Genomic DNA, 22,519 nt, shown 5'->3' with positions numbered 1-22,519 from the left:
TTTCCCTATCCCTTTTAATCCCACAGCACTGGAAGTGAGGCAAAAACCCAAAAATACATATCTTCTAAAAAGCTGGAATTAGAGAAAGGGAAAGTATGAAGTTACTGCATTAATCAAGCCTGTTTGGATGTTCAAATGCCGCAGCATACTAATGGGACAATGATAGGCTTTTCAAGGAACATAGAGTTCAGGGCTATGTAACAAACTTGATCTGATTTTTGTATTAAGGTTTTATCCATTTATTTTTACCTTTATCTAAGGTCTGGGCATGTGGCTGGATTTTTGCCATGTTTTTTTATGTTGGAAAGATTTAATGAGCTTCCTTTGACCCTGACTGTTTGAGGCATGTTCTGTAAACCAAAACTTTCCACTTTATACTCAGTATTTTTCTGTTCTAAGTAAGTTGTTGTTAATAGAATATTAGCACCCTTACCACAATTTTAGGCAAGAAGAAGCTTAGTCATGTGGAATAGCAATTATCCCCCAAAAAAGTGTTTCATTATTTTCTTCTTTTGCATGTCTCTTCAATGTTTAGTATTTCTGTAGAATTTAAAGAAAAAAAGTTTTAAGGTCAAATATGCAGCAGGACTAATATATATATTACCAATGTTTTACTCAGGCAATAGCATGAATAAAATGTAATGAGTGTGATCTTTATAAAAAAAATATTACTGCATGATGTGGTTGTATTTGAATCCTGTAACTTGGATTTCCTTCCTCCCCCACCCCCCAGTTTTGTACTACAATATATGCATATTTCCAGATCACTTTACTAGGATACTCATGCAGCTGCTGTGATTGATCTCTATAGAGTTTACAGTATTATAAATATTTAATCACAAGGTATACATGTTGATGTATACTGGGAGTCACAAGAAAAACAACTTGAATTTTCATCATCTAAAACTTTACTGTTGTCTTAAAGCCTACTGTTTGCCCTAGTTCTTATCATGCAGTCTGGATGGCTCCTAGTTTTAATAAGGGAATCAAGCTCAAAAATATTGAGTAATAAGGATATAATCTCATTTGAGCCCAGAGGATTGAGAATAATTTAGCTGTGGGTGGGTTATTTTTTTCTTTCTGGTTGTTTTTTTAATTAAGCTAAAAGCAAACCCACCTTTTTAGCTACCTTTGTATGAATATGGAAATGGAAATTACAAAAGTAGAGTTACAAAGAATAAATATTACAACTTCATTTCTACTGAAATAATTCTGCTTCTTATCCTTGTGCATTTGGTGTAAAAAGATTACACAGAATGGGAGCTGAAATATTCTTTTCTAACCCATAAGCTAGCCAAAGAGGTACAGTTGTGATGGACAGAACTTGTTATCTATAAGGAAAGAAGTGACAAAGAGTTCCTCCTGCTCAAAAAGAGTGCTGAACTATATTCTAGCATCTATTTGTGCTGCAGACAATGAAAATATTAGATTTTCTGTTGTTAATAGAAGTAATTCCAAAGCTGAAACATTGAAATTTTTTTAATATAGATTTATGTTGAAACTTTGTCAGGGGACGAAGAGCGTAAAAAGAAGTCTTCCTTTATATTGGGGTGGATATTGATCTATTTGTATTGGATTTGATATTTTGAGTTTGTCTTTCTATATGAACTTATCAACTTTTTTTTCAATAACCACAGCAAGACCAGCTTTATACTTGGGCTGCAGTTAGCCAACCCACACATTCATCAGATTACATCGAAGGAAGCTTTCCAAGGAGAATTCCATCTGCATGGCCCCCACCCAAACCTCCAGATGAAGAACAAAGGCTTAAAATTACAGAAGGAGGTATATTTTTTTGGATACAGACACATTATGTGTATGAGGTGGGGGAGGGAATCTTCTGCCTTTTAGAATCCAAGTTACAAAGTTAATATCTTAACTTCTAACAAATACTTGATTTTGAAGATCTTGGATTAGCATCAGAAATGATGTTAGATAGTATGAATCTAATAAAAAGTATTCAGCACAACTGCATGCTTTTTGTTAACAACCAAGATGTACACCTGGTATCTACTGGCTAATGGATTATACCAGGTGTCACCTTTGTTCTTTTCCAGTTTACATTCCTTCAGAGACATGAAATTTGGGTACTTTTCTCTTCTTAAAAATATGGAAAACTTCAGAAGCCCACTGGTGGTATACTGAAAGTTATTAGAGTGGTGTAAGGTATTCCTTTGTGGATTCAGCAGTCCCCTGCTGACAGAGAGGTAGGAGAAGTGTATCTGAATAATGAATCAAGGTCTTGTTTACAAAGTCAATTTACTTTAAAACTTGTGAGGTTACCAGCTAAATTTCTGAAACCTTCTGTATACTCATTAAAAGCTTTGTTTGAGCTGGGAATTAAACCAAACTAAAATAAACCCTCTAGTAGCTGACAAAGGAATTTAGAAGAGAATTTCAAACCTCTTTTCCATTAGTAGTGTTGATGAGTGAATACCACAGGTTCTTGGAGGCTTAGCTTTGCATTCAGTGGCTCTCAATGCTTTTAGGCTTCATTCATCCCCATGACCTCCATGGAGAGTCACGGAGTATTCTCAAATTTTCCATTTCCTACCACTTCTATTTTTCATTTCTCAGATTTAAGGAAGAGTCATTATTTCAGCAGAACTTTGTATTGCTTGTAGGCTTTGGGTGGAGTTAATTACAGATTTGCTTCTCTTTGGGACTTCTCTACCACTTCCCCTGGAACATGTGCAAACTATTCCTTGTAGGGACACCATTTATCATGGCCACTCTTCACTTTTACTGGTATCACTTATGTAAGTGTTCACAAGCAAAATAAGTGATGCCAGCAAAAATGTGATACTGCTACATTGTTCTGTTCATGCTGTGGCTTTTACCAAAACAACTCTATTACAGGTCAAGGAAACTTTTCTGCATCCATTTCACTGATGCAATTGAGAGTGCAGAACGCTGCAGTACGGGACTGTTGGGCTAGTCCAGTTTTTGACTAATGATCTACTTCTTATACTGGATTCAATTAAAGTGCTGTCATATGTCATAGCATAATTTATTGCTATATACTCTAAGAGGACATATTGTGTTTCTCAATTTGGTGACTTAGTTAATGGATGTGTGATCAGAGTATTTATGAACATACTGTGCACTGTAAAATCAAACGGGCGAATATTTTATTATTTTAATTTGAGGTTTTAGCCTCACAGAGGCTAAAGTAAACTGGAAAATTTTGTGTGGTGACTATTTGTCATATGGACAACGAATGTAATGGAGCATAAATAGCTCTCAAAATTTACCTGAGCTGCTGACACTTAAAGATAATATTGAAACTTTGGGGTTTTTTGTGTGAATTTGCAGTATGGGGCATGGAAGGAATAGGAAAAATTATTATTGTACTGCATACAATTCATGTAAATAAATAGTTTCACTTCTTGTTTGATTGTTCTCATGCTTGCCATGTGGAAGAACCTGGAGGTGAGTGATGTTTCATTTAAAGCCTGAAGGAGAAACACCTTCTCCAACATTTGTCATTGAATTATTTTATGCATATATGCATTTGAAAGGTGGAGGCAGCAAGCATTTTTTTAAAAGGGTTTATATTACTGCGTGCAGAGTAGCTGTATTTTGCATTTTATATAATTATAGCTGTATGGATTAAATGTCTCCAATGTTAATGTTGTATCCAACAGTTTATAAAAAAAAAAAAAAGTCCATTTTAGTCAAAAGTATTGATTCAGAGAGGAAGTTAGCAGGATATTTTTAGATGTAGTGACTTTATTTTTATTAGACACATTAGCATGAGGACGGTACTAGCCCTTCAAGTTTTAAGGATGGCAAGAGGAAATTCTGCAAGATCCTAGGTAATCTGATCCTAAGATTAGTCTCTTTAACAAAACTAGGCTAGTCCAGATATGTATTTGCTTTGTTTTATGAAAAATGAGTGGAAAAAAAATAACGGTCAGTTTGGGTTAAAGAGAGGGTTTCATTCATCATATTGCACTTCTTTCCTTAACTCTTTTTTTTATCTTCTGTTTTGGTGGTGGGGTTTGTTTTGTTTCTTTTCAGTTCTGCTTACAAAGATAAAACCTTGTTAGTTTGTGGCAAATAAATTTTATTTGGTGAGCTTCACCAAACTAATCTTGGAATTAATTGCTCATATGACCCTGAACTCAGTTTATAATAGAAACCTTTTTAGAACAAAACCTGTCTGAGGTAAAAATAAACTAGACGATTCTGTAAAACTGTTAAATATTGACAAATATATAGGAGAAGCCTATAAAAAGGCGTCATTAGCAGTAGCTACTAAGCTGGTTAGAGATCTTTGCACTGTGTAGCTGCTAGGGATTTTTTGGGGTGGAAGGGTTTTTTTTTTAGTTATCTCTTATCAGGAGATGAAACAGAGGGGTTCTTTACTGTCAGAATAAATCTATAGAAAGGTCAGAACAGTAACTAGAGCTTTTAATTAAAATCCTGTCATTTAAATATGAGACTCTCTCTTTGGTAAACTAAAAACAACTCTTTGTGGTGGGTTAAACCTGGCTGAACAAATGGTGCCCACCAAGCCACTCTATCACCCTCCCCTTTTCCTCTCCTTCCTCCACAGAGAAAAAGGGGAAAGGAAAATAAGATAGAGACAAAACTCTTGTGAGTAAAAACAAAGGCAGTTTATTTAGAAAGCAAAGCCCAGCAATGCCGCTTGTGGAAGCAAATCAAAAATCCCCAAAGATTTATTCTCTGCTTCCCATCCCCAGGAGATGTCTGGCCCCTTCCTGGGAAGCAGGGCTCCAAAATGCACAGTGGTTTCTCTGGAGGACCAAGGAGTAGCCACCCCCTCCTCCTCCTTTGTACTAGCTTTATAGTTGAGCTGACAACATATGTATGGAATATCCCCTTCGGTCAGTTTGGGTCAGGTGCTTTGGTTATGTTCCCCAAGCTCCTTCCCTCCCTATAGAAAGAGCCTTGGTGCTGTGCAAGCCCTGCTCAGTGGTAGTCACACCATGGGTGTTATCAACACCCTTCTAACACCCAACACAAAAGCTCTGCACCATGAGGGCTGCAAAGGGAAAATCAGCTCAGCCAGACCAAATACAGTCTATTCTCTGCAGTGGCTTACGGAAATACTTGAGGGTCCTGAACGTATCATAGGTTGTTCCATGTTTTCGTCATTTCCAGCACAAAAATCTGTTATTTCTTTTATCCAAAAGCCAGTAAAATGCTGTAGAAACAATGTGGGAATGTACAATACATGTGTCCCACCAAAATAAATTTTACACAATCAAGGTTTTAATGTCACTTCTTTTATGCCTAGGTTTGCTTTAAATTGAAATGTTTTTTTCATAAAAACAGAGATCTCAAAATCTAGCATTTATAGATAGAATAATTATTATCTGGGTTTTAAAATAAGAAATGGAATCTAATTGGGCTGGGTGTCTTATATTTTGATGCTCATTTTCCAAGTAAGATGTGCAGATGAAAGTTCATAGTCCCACTGCTATTTTATTTTCACTTGTCACAGTGATCGCTGGAGATCTGTAGTTCCACTTAAACCTGCAATTCTGCCACAAATAATTATTTTCTCCATTTAAAGGCAGTAATTAAGTGAAAGAATGGTTAGATATTCATTAGGATTCTCCTTAGTTATTCCAAATTAGAAAATAATTGAAGAAAATATAACTAGAATGAAGTACTACTATTTCATTTTTCAGTGTAAATGACTCACATGTTCAAAATTCCAACAAATTAATGCTGATTCTTTGCCCAAAAGACAGAGTGTGGAATTCAGTACAAAGGTGGAGAATTAGTTTTGTATCCTCAGTCTGAATGTCCTCAGTTCTGGCAAGCCCTGACTGTACACTTACACAATAAGTGTACTGTTGCAAACCATCCCGTTGTAAGACTGTTGTAGACAGTGAATAATAAAGCTAGGATGAAATTGAGATTTCTCAAAATGTATTTGCAATAATAAAGCCGGTTGCGTTCAAGCACACTTTTAAAATGTGAGTTTAGGTTTGTATCTCTATCTCATAGTGAGATTTCCAATTTTGACAGCAGGGCAGAGGAGGGCCAGTGGAGAATATTAAAAAGGGAACATAGCTGCCAACAGTCATCATTCTGCTCACAGGTTCTTTTGGTCTTTAGTGAACAGGCACAATCTACAGGCTTTAAAGAACAGAAATACTTCTTAATGGGATTGAATGGGAAGAACAAGTATTACAACCTTCCCTTGACCTTCTGTGGAATATGTCCAGTGGAGCCATAAGTAACTATTCTTCTTTGATTCAGAAAACTTGACAATCCAAATTAACATCTTTCACATTGAAGAAGATAGCATTTAATGTTGAGTCCGAGGCACTGCAAATAGCTGTCAGGCTGGCTTTATTTATGTATGTAACCTGTTTGGTTAATTTTAGATGGATAATTTGGCAAGTGAGACAGTTAACACTGTGTGTATTTTTTTTTTTTTATTCTGTCCTATTTTCAGGAAATTTTTAATGTGTATTTTGAAAGATCAATTAATTGTCTTTATATAGACTTTTAAAACATGTATTTTCTTTTCAAATTCAGAGTTGAAATCTACTGTCCTAGAAGCAGAGAAACAATGCATAGATGATGTTCGTCAGGTACAGGTAAGATTCAAATGGAAGTGTTTAATTTTTTTTTTTTTTATAAAGACTGGAAAAGCAGTATTTCAGACATTTTTGCAGTAGTTTGGTGTACTGAATCTCTGAATGTAAACATTCAGAAATGTGGTTTTGATTCTGAATTTTGATTTCAAAATACTCACAAACTCTGTAGTGTATCTAGATACAGAGAATGAAGTTTCCTGCCTGCCTAAAGTGATTCCTGTAAAATATTGCTCACTTCACTCAGAACTAAATTAATCCTTGGTTCTGAAGGTCTGATGGCATTAGTAAGGAGTAGTAACAGAAGATCTGGTTGTATCAGCTAATCTACAAAAGTTCATGTAAATAACAGTGGCAGAGATTTTTTTCTGTTTCTTTGCTGAAGCTTATAATGGTGGAAAAGATTCAGAAGTTCACCATGCCATGCTGGACTTCAAAAGGAAATAATGTAATATTGAAACAGTGGAGACTTAATCTCACTTGAATTTATCCAACTTAAATACAGTCTTTTTTTTTTCCTTTTTTTAACATGTCACCATTGATGTTCTATTCTTCATTAAATGTGCTGCAGATTGCACTTGAGGAACTTAAATTTTTTTTTCTCAAAAGGCTAGCTTATTTTCTGTGCAAGCTCTCTGATCACAGGTACCAGACTTACCTTACTAGTCAATAAGACTGTTCAATTGCTCTGGAAATCATTAAAAGGAAGGCAAAGTTCTGGTTTCCTTAAATCTTGGTTTGGAAAAAGGAGTGGCCAAAAGCTCTTGATATCTATCAATATATCAATATCTAGCTACATCAATCTTTAAAAATGTCTAGAAAACAGAATGGTCATACTAACATTTTTCATCCTGTTCGTAGATAAGTACTTCATTCAGGTAATTCTTGGTGTTATTTGTCCTTTTTGAAAGTGATTAAATACTATGAAATGTTTCTGTTGGAGTTCTACCCACTTTATTCTTTGTCCATAGCTTTTGGTTTGTTTTTTTTTGTTGTTTTTTTTTTTTTTTTTTAAGAAAGCAAGCATTGGCTGAAGTTAGACAAGTAGGTGATTTTTGTTTTTTCTTTCAATACATGATGAAGAGAGTCCTAATGTAAAATTTGAAACTGATCAACTAATTCTACTTACAGGCTACTTCGCTCTCCTTTTCCTGGGAAAATACATTTTCCCCATGATATTAAAATAATTGGAGATGGTTGATGCTGACATAGAAACAAACACAAACGTAACAGTTATCAAAAAGTTTCAGAGGAATGCTAAATTAAAAGCACAAATAACACACAGAGCCTGGATTTTATACTTTCGTGTCACTGGAAGGGACTTTTTTATCTATCCTCTCCTTTACAGTGCTAGACACAAGCTTCATATTTTGTAGCATAATTTCCTAAAGCTTTTAAGACTGCTCTTTTGAGTCCAAAATAACTATTTTAAAAAAAATGTATGGTTAAAAAAATTAGAGCATGGGGCTGTGCTTGCTTTTAGTGGAGGAACTGGTTAGCAGAGTTAAAATAAGAAAAATTGGCAGCCATTTCAAGTCCTAGTTTTGAAATGTTGAAGAGAAGCAAGACTGTCTGCTTAGTCTTCCCAGTATGAACAGAGAAAGCTTTGTTAGACCTAACTCCTTTAGTAAAGGAAGAAGAAAACTAGGCTTTGGCTAGTAGTGGGACATCACAGAAGCAAAAAAACTAAGGCTGTTCGGCAGTCACCTAAATTCCTTGTTCTTTTATACATCTTACTATAAAAATATTTTAAATCTCTTCTTTGTTTGATTGTTTGTGGTGCGTGTCTGTTCTGAGTATCACACAAATTTTAAAGCCCTCATTGCATTTATTTAAAGGTCATCAACCAGATGTAATGAATTCTTCTTCATACCATTGATGATGCCTGGTCTCTGTAATCAGGAGATGAGGTTTTGCCAGACTGTTCCAATTTCTATCAGTTTGGCTATGAGAGAGGTTACAGTGAGCATTTAAACTATATTGACAGCAGAACATCTTGCCATAAAAAAATTCTTATACCTATAATGTTTCTGGCTCAAGTGTTCACTTTTGTTTGGTTCACCCCCTTTAAAACAATAAATAAACTCTCAACCAAAATGATGTGACTTCTTGGAATGCCATGTGCTTCAATTGGAAGTAATAATCAGACAAAATTTTGGCAGTTCTTAGGCATTGAAGACAGATTTCTACTGCACAATCTGTTAGTGCACTTTCAAAAAAATCATAGGGAAACAATGCTAGCTTTAAAAACCTTAAATTACAGGACATGTTTTGCCACATTGAATGTATTTTCCACTTTGAAAACAATAGAAGTCTGACTTTTGGAGTGCTTCTTATTCCTAACTACCATACCTTGCTAGTAACTCACCTCTCAGCCTTTCACCAGGGACCTTTTTTTTTTTTTTTCCACTCTGTCTTTAACTACAAATTATTATAACTCCTTAGGGTAATAACTTAGTGACATTTGAAATGTTCACATTTGGACACTTCGTAACACAAAGGCTGTGGAAGCTTTTAAGATAAATGCATAATCAGTCTATTTAGAAACTATAAAACATAGGTGGGGTTGGGATTTACTTTTCACTGTTACAAAATTCCCCTAGACTAGATAGTCCTGCTCCCTAGACTAGATGGTCCTGCTCTGGCAGAGGGGTTGGACTTGGTGATCTCTGGAGGTCCTTTCCAACCCCTAACATTCTGTGATTCTGTGAAAATGTTCCAGCTAGATTTTGTCTCAGAAACATGCATGCTGCTCAAAAATCTCTTAAATTTAATTTCAGAAAGATGATTCTTTACAGATGAAGGTTAGGTAAGGAAAGTAAATCTAAGATTTGTCTGGAATGGCAAAGTTATTCTACTATAGATACAAAAAGAATAAAATAAAGAAGGGATACTTTTTAAAACCTGTTTTTCTGGTATTACATGGCTTTCAATAGGGTAGGGGCAAACTATAGATGAGACTGGTTAATAATTGTGTTGAACAGAAATTTGAAGAAACTTGGGAACTCTTCCTTTATGAGCTCCATTTCATGGATGTGCCTTTTTTTACATTGCTTGATTTCATGTGTTCATTCCTGAGATATTCATTCAGAAGGACCCAGTGACTCTGGGAAGGTGCATCAGTCTTCTTCCATCCCATCACTATCTGACAGGTTACTTTTTGTAAGGGGGAACAGAAGCCTCAGGGAGGCAATGAACTATTCTTCTAAAAATCATCATGTTCCTTCAAAACTATGATTGCTGAAGTCTTAGATTTCAGCAAAGGAAAAAAGATATACTTTGGGGTAAAAGAACCAAAACAAAATGGAAAAAAAAGTGTCATATCTACAGGGTTCTACTATATTCAGTTGTCTCATTGAGCACGGAAAGGAGTAGGAAAGAAGCAAATTTTTTTTTTTTTTTTTAAGTTTTCCAGAAGAGAGAATCAAATGATAGTGAAATCTGTACCTATCACATCTTTCAAAGTAAATACTATAGCTAACTGATGATCTCTATCCTGCCAAATATATTTGAATATATTGTTTTAAGGAGAAATGTATCAATGTAAAATTCCTGCATTATCATGGCAGCTTACCCCAAGCTCAGAAAACAAGAAGCTAAAAAAAATTTGGAGGTATAAACCTGTTCCATTCTTATCTTTGGGGTGGAGGTCAGGCTTGCAATATGTGGTGCACAAGAACTCAGGAACTTATATTCTAACTGCAAGTCCAATGTGTAATGTTAAAACTGGGGTATCTTAGCTTAAAGCAGGTGAATACCAGGAAGCATATGTAGGATTGTAGCATATGTTAGCCTGGAAAATAAATTGTTTTATCAAAAATGCACAAAAAGGAAACACATTTTGTGTGAAGCTAGAGATGACAAAGTTGGCAGATGACTTCACTGTTGGGGTTCACAGGAACAGCTGAAGTGCAGAGCATTTTGCTCAGGTGGTAAAAGGGAGTCTAACCTTTATTGAAAATCTCTCCAGGACATAAGTGCAAATCAGGCATACTATGTCTTTTATATTCATGTTCATGAAATACAACTTTTATGCAGAAGTTTCCACTCTTATTGATGGAAATCTGATTCTTAATATTAGAACTTACCTTTCAGTTTAAATATACTGCAGTTTTTAGAAAGCCTAATGAGCACTAATAGATTTTTCATGTTCTACAACTATAGCAGATATATTTCAAAAGGTTTAATTAATTAGAAGTGAGGTTGTCTGAGTTGACCTCTATATAGTTTAGACAGACAGTCTGTTCCAGTCTGGTTTTCTTCTTATATGACTAATAGCTGAACTTGTGATTAAACCAATGTCTTCTGATAACGTTGGGTTTTCTTAGTCCCTGAAGGAAGGATGGTGATGCAAGTAGAAATAATTGAAATGAGGGAAGAAGGATTTAATTAGAGAGCCTGGAAAACACCATAAAGTCAGACTACTCAGCCACTAGATGGCAGTTAAGGATTTTCGAATGAACTGTGCAAGGCACTTGTAGGTCATTCCTGGAGGGTCGTGCAGATACCCTAGTGAGATTTATTTAGTCAGAAAGTGGTGGCTTTCTTGTGGTTAATAAACCAGCCTGTGAAAAGTACACACACTTACTGTGTGTAATCTGAGCAAGGTTTAGTAATTGGAGCATCTCAAGGATGATAAAACTGTCCTAAAAATAATAATTAAAAAAACCAAACCATTAAATGTTCAGAAAGTTCTGTTCTGTCACTGTTAAGATTCCTGCTTGTTTTTCCTTTTTTTCTTAAACCAGTGCAGTGAATATGTGATGTGGTCTACAAGATTTCTGTGTGACTGTCTTTATAGTGATAATTTAAAAGTTTTACTGTTGAATTAACAATATTTGAATAGCAAGGTCAATTGGATATGAAGTTAACTTCACCCATAATCCTGATTTTTTTTTTTTTTTTTCATTTAGTTCTACTGAGGGAGAAATTTAAAAAAAAAAGTATCAGATGTAATTTTTATCAATTAATTGACATAAAGCAGAATGCAAATAGTAGACTGCATATTTAAATAAAACTAAATAAAGGAGTGTAGCATGTCAAGCCTGTGTGGCATGAAAATAAAAGCAGTTAATTCTCAGAACAAATGTTAGTATTTTGTATTATATCCAGACTTCACAATACTTGGATCGACTTCCGTTGTTTTGCTTGAAGGCAGTGTTTGCTTCTTTAAAAGGAACAATACATTGGTATAATTTTCAGTGGAGTGACAATAGGACATTTTTGCACTCTTCCTCCTGGCCATGGTGAGATGAGAATCTGTTTTGTTCTAATCTGTGCTTTTGATGTTAATGTCAAAATGAAGTTTTACTTACATGCTCATTTCTATTTGAAAGGCTTTTTATTCTGCTTTCCAATTTGATATGTGTCATGCTACCTCAATCATAGCTCTGAAATAATGTAAGAATCATAGCATATGATGACGTTAGGAGGTCATGCTGCCTAATCCCTTCCCCACTAGCAGCCTTCTCCAAGTAAGGCTAGCTTAGATATTTGGTTGTCTTCCTTGGGACTTCGCTCATCTCTGAGGCTGGCTGTGTAGTAGGGTTAATATATACTTCCTGTTTCACGTAGTCAGTGGAAAAATGGTAAGTCTTCCTATGTTTTTGATGTGGTGTTTTGATAACAGCTGAAGGAGATGAAAAACATATGTATTCCCTGTGAGCTACTCCTAATTCAAATACTGGGTACTTAATGGGCATTGATTCAAGTTCTCGAGAAACTGCTGTTTGAATTCAAATTATTCAACTACTTTCACCACTTTTACATCACAGACTTTTATAAAAATATGGCAGAGAACAGTGTAAATTTCACATCTTTTAATTATAATGGACATTTTACATTTTTGTTTTTGACTGTGCTTAGACAGACTGCTTTGACTGTATACTTAGACAAGACCAGACAGACCTTTTTTTTACCATTTTATAGAATCATAGAATGGCTTGGGTTAGAAGGGACTTCAAAGATCATCCAGTTCCAACCCCTCCTGCCATGGGCAGGGTCACCTCCCACTAGATCAGGTTGCTTAAGGCCCCATCCAGCCTTGTCTTGAACACCTCCAGTGGTGGAACATCCACAACTTCCCTGGACAATTTGTTCCTGTGTCTCACCACCCTCATAGCGAAGAACTTCTTCCTTACATCTAATCTAAATCCACTCTCTTCCAGTTTAAACCCATTACCCCTCATCCTACTACTTCAAGCACTTGTAAAAAGCCCCTCCCCAGCTTTCTTGTAGGCATCCCTTCAGATAAGGGAAGGCTCCAATAAGGTCTTCCCAGAGCCTTCTCTTCTCCAGACTGGACAACCCTAACTGTCTCAGCCTGTCTTCATAGAAGAGGTGTTCTAGCCCTCTGATTTGTGTTCATGGCCCTCCTCTGGACCTGCTCAAACAGGTCCATGTCCTTCTTGTGTTGGGGGCTCCAGAGGGGGACAAAGTACAATCTTTTTTAGGTACAATGTCTTTTAAAAATAACACCAAACTTAAAGTTCAGGCAATAATAATGTCTAAACAGTGTGCTTGCAAAGTCTATCTAATGGAAGCCAAGTTAGGATTTATAGATTTCCCTTCCATCATTCTAGATAGGAAAACAATGAGAAATTAGAGTAAAACTGGAAAAGTCACTTATTTTAACCAGAATTACTTGGTGGTAGCTAAAATCCTTGTGTACAATGTGAAAGACTTTCTCTTTCTTCTGCAAGAGATGAATTATTGTACAGAATAGGGCTTGGATAGGAAGAATTCTCTTTGTGTGTGTGATTCTGAGCAGTGGTATGTTTCTTTTCTTGTCCCTTACAATGAGCTTCTTGTAAAATACTAATAGAGCACTCTTCTTTCTCTGAGGGAGAAGTGAACAGAAATTCATGATAGGCATGTACTCAATGAAAACGCAATTTTGAATTGTTTTCTGGTTTCTTCTGTCTCCTCACTCTTTTTACTCATGAAAATAGGTAAATTGAGATAGCGTTCATTCCATCTGTGTATTTTTTGATCAGAGCAAAATATATACCAAAGCAGTATTAAATGTTAAAATACAATGTATTTTCTTAAATTCTCTCTCTAAATTGAAATCCTATTTCAGTTGAAATCTGTAAACCCCCTTTATCCCAAAATATGGTTTAAATTGGAAGTTTGATTATTAGCATATTAAATTCCTCTTACCTTTTGGAGAGAAATGAAAGCAAAGGGGTTTTGTATATCTAATGGAATCGTATATATTTTGATTACATTTAATATTTTAGGTATTATAGTATTGATCTACCTTCCAAACTTTTTTTTAAAAGAACATCACAAATTAAATTGAAAGATGAAGAAATCATAGTAAATAAAACACAGAAGCATGAAAAAGTGTGTATATATACACATTTGTATGCATGTGTGTGCATCTTTGTGTACACATGCACATTACATAAAATCTGTCTTCAAAGAACATCTGGTAACCAAAAAAAAAGGTTTCTTCATGTGACATTTCTAGCAGGATAAACAGATCTCATTTATCAAGTTGGCTTAACCTATTTGAGAGACCTCGTCCAGTCAGTGGTAAAGAATGTTCTAAAGATTAAACTCTTCTTATATTCCTCTCAGCACTATCAGGTGCTACTTTACAGTGGTGTAAATCCTGAGAATTTTCGGAGGATACTGGGTCTAGGAGAGATAAGAAATGTCTTTTTTATAAAAACTAATATTTCTGTAACTATATTTCTACAGTACATATTTTTGGGTTTTTGTTCTTTAGAGAGTAAGCCCAAAACTACTGATAAAAATTAACTTGCATATTCCTGAATGTTTAATTACTTTCTTTGTTTTCAATACTCAGCTTTTCCTGAAGAGACAAAAGATTTTTTCTAATGTCCACAATACCAACAAGTTTTTACTTAACGTATCAAAACTCATCTTTGATGATTTAATGTTCTCTCACCCAGAATGTTACAGCTTTGCTTTTAATATAACCCTCACACTTTCAAAGAGTTAGAGAAGCTGACTGACCTCCAGCCCCCTGTCTTCAGCATGCTCATGGATACTTTGTTGAAGTCTCCCATTCCATTTCTCCAATTGTTTTCCATTGTGACTAGTAGGCTCATATTTCAGGGTAATGAAGACTATTCATTCCTTTCTACAGAGTTTTATTCTTACTGTGGGTATTTTTTGCTGCTTATTCCCTTCTGGAAGCCTGAAACAAAAGCAACATGTGAACCTCCCATTTTGTGCTCTGGCTGAACTCTTGGATAAAAAGGGCAAGTACTCTGTCAAGTATCATACTCTTGACAGTTACTTATCAGGATGTGGCAGAGTTCACCTGCAAAATCATTAGCTTTTTTGATCTCCAGTACTGGAGATTAAAGGTGTTCAGAGTCCTTCAAATTTAGATTATTATTATTCACATTTTGGGCAATAGAATCCTCACTTATTTCTAGCATGAAAACTAGTATAGTGTCCGTATATAAGAACACAGAAATAATACTAAAATGAGGTAGTTTACAGAGTGACTACTTCCCGGGCTGCTGGTCTATCAAGTTAAATCAAAAGTCAAGAAAAGACCTAGTGTGAAAAAAATTCAACTCCTTTGTCTAGTATGCCAACATAGTAATGTTCAAGGTATGCCACATTTTATTTTGTGTTTAACAGAATTATGTGGATTGTTGCCTTGGCCTGGAAACGCAATAAAACTACCCAAACCTTTTAGGCTCATAGTTAAAATACTTCAGGACAAATACAGGTGTAAGAAGAAAGGAAGTGATTCATCACATGATAGTCATTTGAATACACAATCTAAATATAGAGCAGAAAATAAATACAGAACAGTTTTTATCCCAACTTTTGAGGAAAACTGACTTTTAAGATACTTGTTGCCTATGGGATTGCTGGTGTAGCTGGCTACGTTTTGGTTATCTCTTCATCTGCAGAAAACATGAGAGTGACTATTTCTACTCTACCAGTCTCTTTGCAATCAACAGCACAACACCTAAAAAGACAGCGGAAATAGGCAGGATAAGATTATATTAAAATGAATAAAGTTGGACTTTTTTCTTTCTCAATTACATCCTGGTTTTACACTGCGTGAATCACAGAACAATGAAATCAGTTTCTGAGCTAAATGAAGCTATGGAAGTGGAGGGGTGAGCCTATTTTGAAGTCTTTATTGTTTATTGCCCTGTTTCGTGCTTCTCTACTGATGATGGTCCACATACGCTAGGAGAGTAACCTTCAAGACTTGGTGGGGTGGGGGTGTGGTGGGTTTTTTTTTGTTGGGTTGGTTTGCTTTAAATAAAGCAGGTCTAAAGCTTTCTGGGACAATCAGGCTGAAAAATTTGATTTATGCAGGCTAGTAGTAATACTATGTAAGACAGTAATTATACTTGACTGCTCAGTAGCTCCTCAGGTTGTCAATAGTACTGTGAGATTTCATCTTGTCTGTAGTATAGAAAGATTCTTTAAGGTTCCTATTACAGTAGGATTTGGAAATAACCTAAGGTTATATTTTGGCTCAGTTAAGAGTCTTACAATTTACAGAGAGAAAATTCTTTCAATCTTTGATGTATCTCAAGTTGGTGAGGTTTTTTTTTTGTTTGGTTTTGGGTTTTTTTTGTGTGTGTTTTTGTTGTTGTTGTTGTTGTTTGTTTGTCAGTTTTTTTTTCATTTTTTTTTATTTTTATTTACTAAAATGGGAGCTATAAAGAACTGGAATCTTATCCACTGAAATGCACTTAGTCCAGGGATTAGGATTTCAAACTGTTCAAGATCAGAAGCATCAAGCAATTGCGTCTGAACAAAAAGGGTTTCTTTTGACTTCCAGTTTTCCAAGCTGGCATTTATAATGCACACATCTTTCTTCAAAGGTCCATGCTCCCTGCTGATCCTGTTTATTTGAAGTATTTGAATGACAATAATTGTTTTCTGTGTGTATTTTTTTTTTTTTTGTCATCCATGATAGGGTATGAAAAATCTCGGTTAATTGGACATGTCCTAGATCTTTAGCTTAGGAAGAGCTAAATTGTCCCAATGCTAGCACAGTCCAGGCTGGTGTAATCTGTCTGCTGCAGTGTGTCACTGAGTGGGAGATTATCTCACCAAATAAAATCTCCCACTTCAGGCAGGGCAGTGCATTGCACCATTAGTAGTTCAGGACTTGCATGTTCAGTGCTGTCTTGGGGAGCTGTGCAACATTGTCTTGTGGTTGAAGGAAGAAATGTGGAGTATTGTGAAAATGTATATCCTTTGTCCCCATAAATGCACATTATGTACAAGAAAAGCTTCTCAAAAAAGCCTTGATTTTGTAGTCTGAGGAAGAAACTCGTATCCAATGCTGATTCTGCTTCTTCAGCAGATCTTCCTTAGCTTTTGACTCAACTTCTGCTGTAAAACTAAAAAGCTGCAATGGGCATTGAGGATTAAAGAAATTGAGAATTAATTGGATGGATGCTATTTTATTTGAATGCAAATCAAATGCCCATCACTACTTCTCATTTGACAGTCACTGTAGCACTAAAAATGCCTTTTAAAATGTTGTCTCTCCTTTTCTTAAGGTTGATCTGCAGTTGCAAGAAGTAGCTTTGAAAATGAGACAGCTTTAAAGAGAGAAACCTGAATAGAGATCACATTTCTCTGAATTAAATACTAACTACTGGCAGTACTTTGTGCCATTTGGTGAGCGTGCACGTTCAAAAAAATTTGCTTCATGTAGAAAAGAGGTATTTAGTAACAGAATAGTTGGAAAGAGTATCTTTCCCATTTGTTGGACACTGTTAGTGCTACCAGGTGTTGACTTACTGGAAGACCTGAAGGGTCTTATTTTGCCATCTTAATGCTGTTTAACTGTGTGCTTATATTCCCTGTGCGTGTTTGCAATCAGGTAGCAGCATAGGCTCTGATTCATGAATTCTGATGTAGAGAAGCTAAAAGGTTAATTTTTAATTTTTTTTCTTTTAAAAAAAAGTACAATCCTACCATCTAAAAATTAATTCTACCCAGATAGGAAATTTCATGACACTAAGTGACGAACTACTGAAAATGATCAGACTTCTAATGCAACTTGTAGGCTTGTAATAGTATAAGACATAAAATTCTGAAACTGAACTGTAATATGTCTTTATTTTTTGATATTACACACACATATAGACTAGGAGTAAATTTTATAGATGTGTGGGAATTTTCTGCATGGGAATTTAGTGATTACAGACCTTCCTACAACTCATCTGGGAAACTAGGATGTCAGACTCTGTAGAGGAGGTAGCTGCACTCTGAGCTTTTACATGTTTAAAGATCCTGGGAGTGTTCGTTCTGTACACCAGCTTTATGCTGGACATCTGATGTGCACATGTGAAAATATGAAAAGAGTGGAATAAATTGGATGCGATGTATGGGCTTTTGGTACATTTGCAAACCCAAGTGTACAACCTTTACCCAGTAAATCTAGTATTCCCACTGTATATTAAACAACAGAAGTCTTCCTATCAGTGAGGCCAGCAGTCCCAGATGGATCATCCAACTCATTGCACATGGAATATGCATAACCTGTTTGAGAAATGCTAGACACTATTCTGTAGCCATGCACCTCTGGAATTATTTTTCCTGCTCACATCTTTCACACAGTGAAAGTCACCTGGAATAAAGCAAGGCTTAAGCTTCTACCTCTCTTTCTTTCTTTCTTTCTTTACAGAAAGAAGACTGTTCCACAGTACCTGGGTCCTGGGTGAGAACTCTAGGCAAGAGAGAGTTCCCTCATATCTCTTTTAAACCCTGTAGGTTTCTGCTGTGGAATTGTCATTTGGATTAAAAATGAACGTTCTTTTCATTATATGTGTTGGGGTTTTTTCTGTTCTGGATCTTCTGGTTCTTGTTAATAGCTTTTTGACCATCGTTTGCATATATGGAAAGTTAAGACTTTCCATGCTTATTCTTCTAAGAAAACAGTCTAATTTTCATTTCTGATTGGACTTCTATATATTTTAGATTACCTTCCTTATAGAGGATAGTGGAAACATGCTATGCCTTGTATTTGTTTGACACAGCAATTTCTGATCTAGAGGAAGATTCTAAGCTTCTTGCTAGCAGAAAGATAGAAATTTAATTAAACTCTTCTGTGGGCATCTTAAACGTCAAAATAAAAAATAAATCTATCTAAAATAATTACTGAAGCATATAAATAGTGGGGCCTTGATTTGGTTAAGTTTGTTTTTTAAACTAAATAAGTTTAAAGTATGTAATTTCCTCTGGATAAATATCTCTGCATTCATAGCAAAGTCTTGTTTGTTTACTATATGCTGTTTCTGAGAAAAACCTGGACATGTTGTTGATTATTATGTAACAACACGATAAGAAATCACCAGGCTGTTTGAAATGCCATGTCTCAAGGACAGCAGAAAAATTGTTCCATATGGGATGGAATCTCTTTCATTTATCAACACTTTTTTTTTTTCCCCTTACCTGAATTCCTTAATCATCTCATTGTATTGCCAATTTTTAAAAAACTTTTAAAAATACTTCTTCTCTTGAATGAATTTTCATGGTGTGCAGGGGAAGTTCTCTTGTAAGACAGTGAATTCTAGGTTTTTCCTGTACTTTAGGTAGAATGTCAGTATTCAAGGATTGCCTCATTTTCTTGTGAAAAATTGAATCCAATCTCCTGAGGATCAATGAGTTTTTAAAACAGTTAGCTGTTCTGAGATAAGCCATCATTAAAGTAAATCTCTTCAGAACCGTTTAGTAATGTGTCTAATCCTGTTCGCTTCAGTTTCTTTGGGGCAGGAATGAATTTTCCGATTCAGATAGAACTGGGAAGCTCTGTCTATCATAAAACCCTTGGTAGAGTGTAAAATGGGATCTTAGGAAAGTTATGGTCTGGGGAAACTAGATTTATTCTCAAATAACTGAAAACTGGTGTGTTGGCCTAATAATCACAGTTCCTTTGATAATGTTTCCTTTTGAAGAGTTGATAGGCCTTATTGTATTTGCAGGTGACTGGTAGGGTGACAAGAGCAGATGAAACAAAGGGACAATAGAATATTCTCTTTCTCCTTTATAATGAAATTCTTCAACAAAATTTTTGCTGCTACAAAGTACTGAGTCATTAAAGGAAGCTGAGTGGTTTGAAACACCATGGGCAGTCTAATGGAAATGTCTTTTCCAGCCATTTTTCCTTTACATGTTTGTTAGCACATCTCCTGTGTTCATTGCTTCACTAATTGTTGAAAAACTATTTTGATCCTTTTTTCTCAATTTTGACAAATGTGTTTCAAAATCAAACAATATTTGGTTTAAATGTTGTAGTTGCTGGTTTACTTCCGAAATGGCTTTAGGGCAGCTGGGAAACTAAGATAAACATGAAACTGAAATTTTATGTTTGAAAACCAAGACTGTGCAGAAACAATTTAAGTATTAATGAACATATATTTTATTAATGGTTCCTATCTAGAAGTTAAACTTCATTTTCCAGAAAGGAAAATGTCTTCTAAATGTTTCAAAGGATGAGATGAAAAATATCGTGTTCCTGAAACAAATCACAGCAATTAGTATATTGAGTATTGTATGTTGTAAAGCCTACATAATATAAATATAAAATAAAGACATGTAAAATCCGAATATTTGAAAGATATCCAATGAAGTAAGTCTACAGACTCATCCATGAAGCTTAAGATTTTATAAAAAGGAAAAAAAGGCACTGTTTTGCTCTAAACACTTGGAAAACCTGTTGTTTGACAAGCTTAATTCAACTTGATCAATTCAATGCAAATCAATACAGCTCAATTCAATGCCTGAAGTATTGGAACTTTAAAGAAAAAAAAAAAAAAAGTACTGAAAAGTAAATGCATGCACCTAGAAGATAGTACATTCATTATTAAAAGGTGTTTTGTTGTAAAGTCATGTCTGTTCTATTTCCTGTTCAGCTTTCCTGAATTAGCACAAACGGTTATTTTCAGACTAGGTTGCTTCTTCTGGTAGTTTGTGATAGAAACATGTATCCATTAAACTTAGTACAGTTTGTTATCAATATTTATTGAAAAGCATATGACTTGCTGTGCCATTTAGGGTTAATGGTTCTTCTACCCAATATACAGCAGGCAGGATCAGATGCTTTAGATAAAGGTATAAAAAATGTGGAAATTGTGAAATACAAAATAACCATTTCAGACAGGAAGCTTTTCCAAGGTTACTCATTCACAGTTTGTCACTTGACAGAGGAGTTTGAAATTTTGGGTGGGAGGAAAATTGTCTCTTATTTTTGTCGTCTTTTCCTTCCTAAGCATGCTGACTGGAGAAAAGCATAATTACTGAGTTCTGAAATTAGCTGTTTTTGAAAAGTGAACTTTTGTTATGTTCTGCATTCCGAATCTGCATTGTATCGTTAAGAAGTATATTGAAACCCAGCAGTCAGTAGTATGTTGAGCCTGTTAGGCAGAGTGCATCCCTTTGAAGAAACACTTAATTCTGTTAACTGAAAATATGTTAAAGTCAACTGATGTACCCTCTGCCATGTCTGAGTATCCATGTGTACACAAGTGCTTGCTGTACTTGTGCTCAGTGGATTGTTTTCTTGGTCAGGGCATTGGGAGGGAGGTGGGGGTTGCTGCTGATTGTTGGTTTTGCCAAATATAATCACAGTCTAAAACATGGTTGTACTCATGAAGGCAGTTTCACAGCAAAGAAACTAATTTTCCTAAGCTGTCTTCTCCCACTGTAAGATGCAGCTATCTAGAATGATACCTCTGTTTATAAAGTCTAGTCATAATTGTCTTATTTCTAAACCTCTGGAAGACAAATATTCTTGATCTAAAGTTAATTTTTTACAGAGTGATGAATGTTGCCTGGTTTGTGCTTATTATTTCTTTTCTTTCAAAGGACGATTTTGAAGTGAAATATGAGGAGCGTGCTAGTGTCATCCAACAACTTGAGCAAACTATTGAGGATCTGAGGACCAAAATTGCAGAACTAGAGAAACAGTTCCCTGCTGCAGAGGTACAGACTGCTGGGAGGAAGGAGGAAAATGAGCACACGCATGTGGTCTGTGGGGAACTCAGCAGCATGACTCTTCAAACAGACAAAGAAGAGACTGCACCCAGAACTGTGTCACAAGCAAGATCTGTACAAACGTCACCAACAGAGGATTATTTCACACACACAATGCCTTCAGCCAATGCACTGCCACAGCCACCTCCCCCACCGCACTTAGAAGGGGGAAAAGCGGAAGAGCCAACTCAGAAATTGCCAGCTCTAGAACTGCAGCCCATGTTTTGTTCTGAAATTTCCTTAATTCTGTCACCGAAGCTCATCTCAATGCCACTGGACGCAAGCCAATTAGTACAGAGTATGCCACAGTCACCTCTTCCAGGACCTGACATCAATTTGTCCCTTACATTTAAAGGAGAGACTGAAAGATCAGCTTCTCATCAGTCTCTAAGTACAGTAGATGTGACTGGTAGTGAACATCCACCTTTGCCATTGGAACCCACATGTAGCATTCCCCCATCACTGCCAGCCACCGAACCAGCTGCTCCCCTCTCTGGAGCACATGGCCATTCCCTTGCCACTTCCACATCCATGGCACCACCCCCATCACCCCTGCCTGGCTCAGGAATCTCTCCTGCTGGCACAGCAGTGCCACACCTGGACGAATCTCTGTCTCTGTCACATCCCCCACCTCCTCCTCCTCCTCCTCCAGCACTTTTGCCAAGTGGGGAGATAGCAATGCTGCCTCCAGCTCCTCCTCTCCCATGTGCTGGAGGCACACTACCACCTCTACCACCACCTTTGCCAGGAGCAGGGGTCGCACCCCCTCTGCCCAGTTGGGGCATCCTGCCACCCCCTCCACCACCACCTTTACCTGGAACTGGTGTCCCTCCCCCACCTCCTCCTCTGCCTGGTCTGGGAATGCCAGTCCCACCCCCAGCACCACCTCTGCCGGCATCGGGACTTCCACCACCTCCCCCACCCCTGCCCGGAGG

At 36.2% G+C, this 22,519-nt stretch overlaps 1 protein-coding gene across 1 annotated transcript in view; it reads left to right on the top strand.

Annotated features, from left to right (window-relative positions):
* The window catches only part of FMN2 (formin 2), a gene marked incomplete at its 3' end in the record, with an annotated part of 52,983 nt that extends 30,473 nt beyond the window's left edge, over positions 1 to 22,510 (top strand). Inside the window, exons 3-5 of the mRNA XM_008942257.1 lie at positions 1,638 to 1,785; positions 6,523 to 6,578; positions 21,417 to 22,510. Of these exons, the coding sequence (XP_008940505.1) occupies positions 1,638 to 1,785; positions 6,523 to 6,578; positions 21,417 to 22,510 (1,298 nt within the window). The remainder of the gene's footprint in view (positions 1 to 1,637; positions 1,786 to 6,522; positions 6,579 to 21,416) is intronic.
* Between the last annotated feature and the right edge of the window lie 9 nt (positions 22,511 to 22,519).

Source organism: Merops nubicus, unplaced genomic scaffold (genome assembly GCF_000691845.1).
Source record: "Merops nubicus isolate BGI_N331 unplaced genomic scaffold, ASM69184v1 scaffold16226, whole genome shotgun sequence".
Taxonomy (NCBI): Eukaryota; Metazoa; Chordata; class Aves; order Coraciiformes; family Meropidae; genus Merops; species Merops nubicus.
Note: the sequence above shows the minus strand (reverse complement) of the source record. Positions and strands in the feature narration are given on the sequence as shown.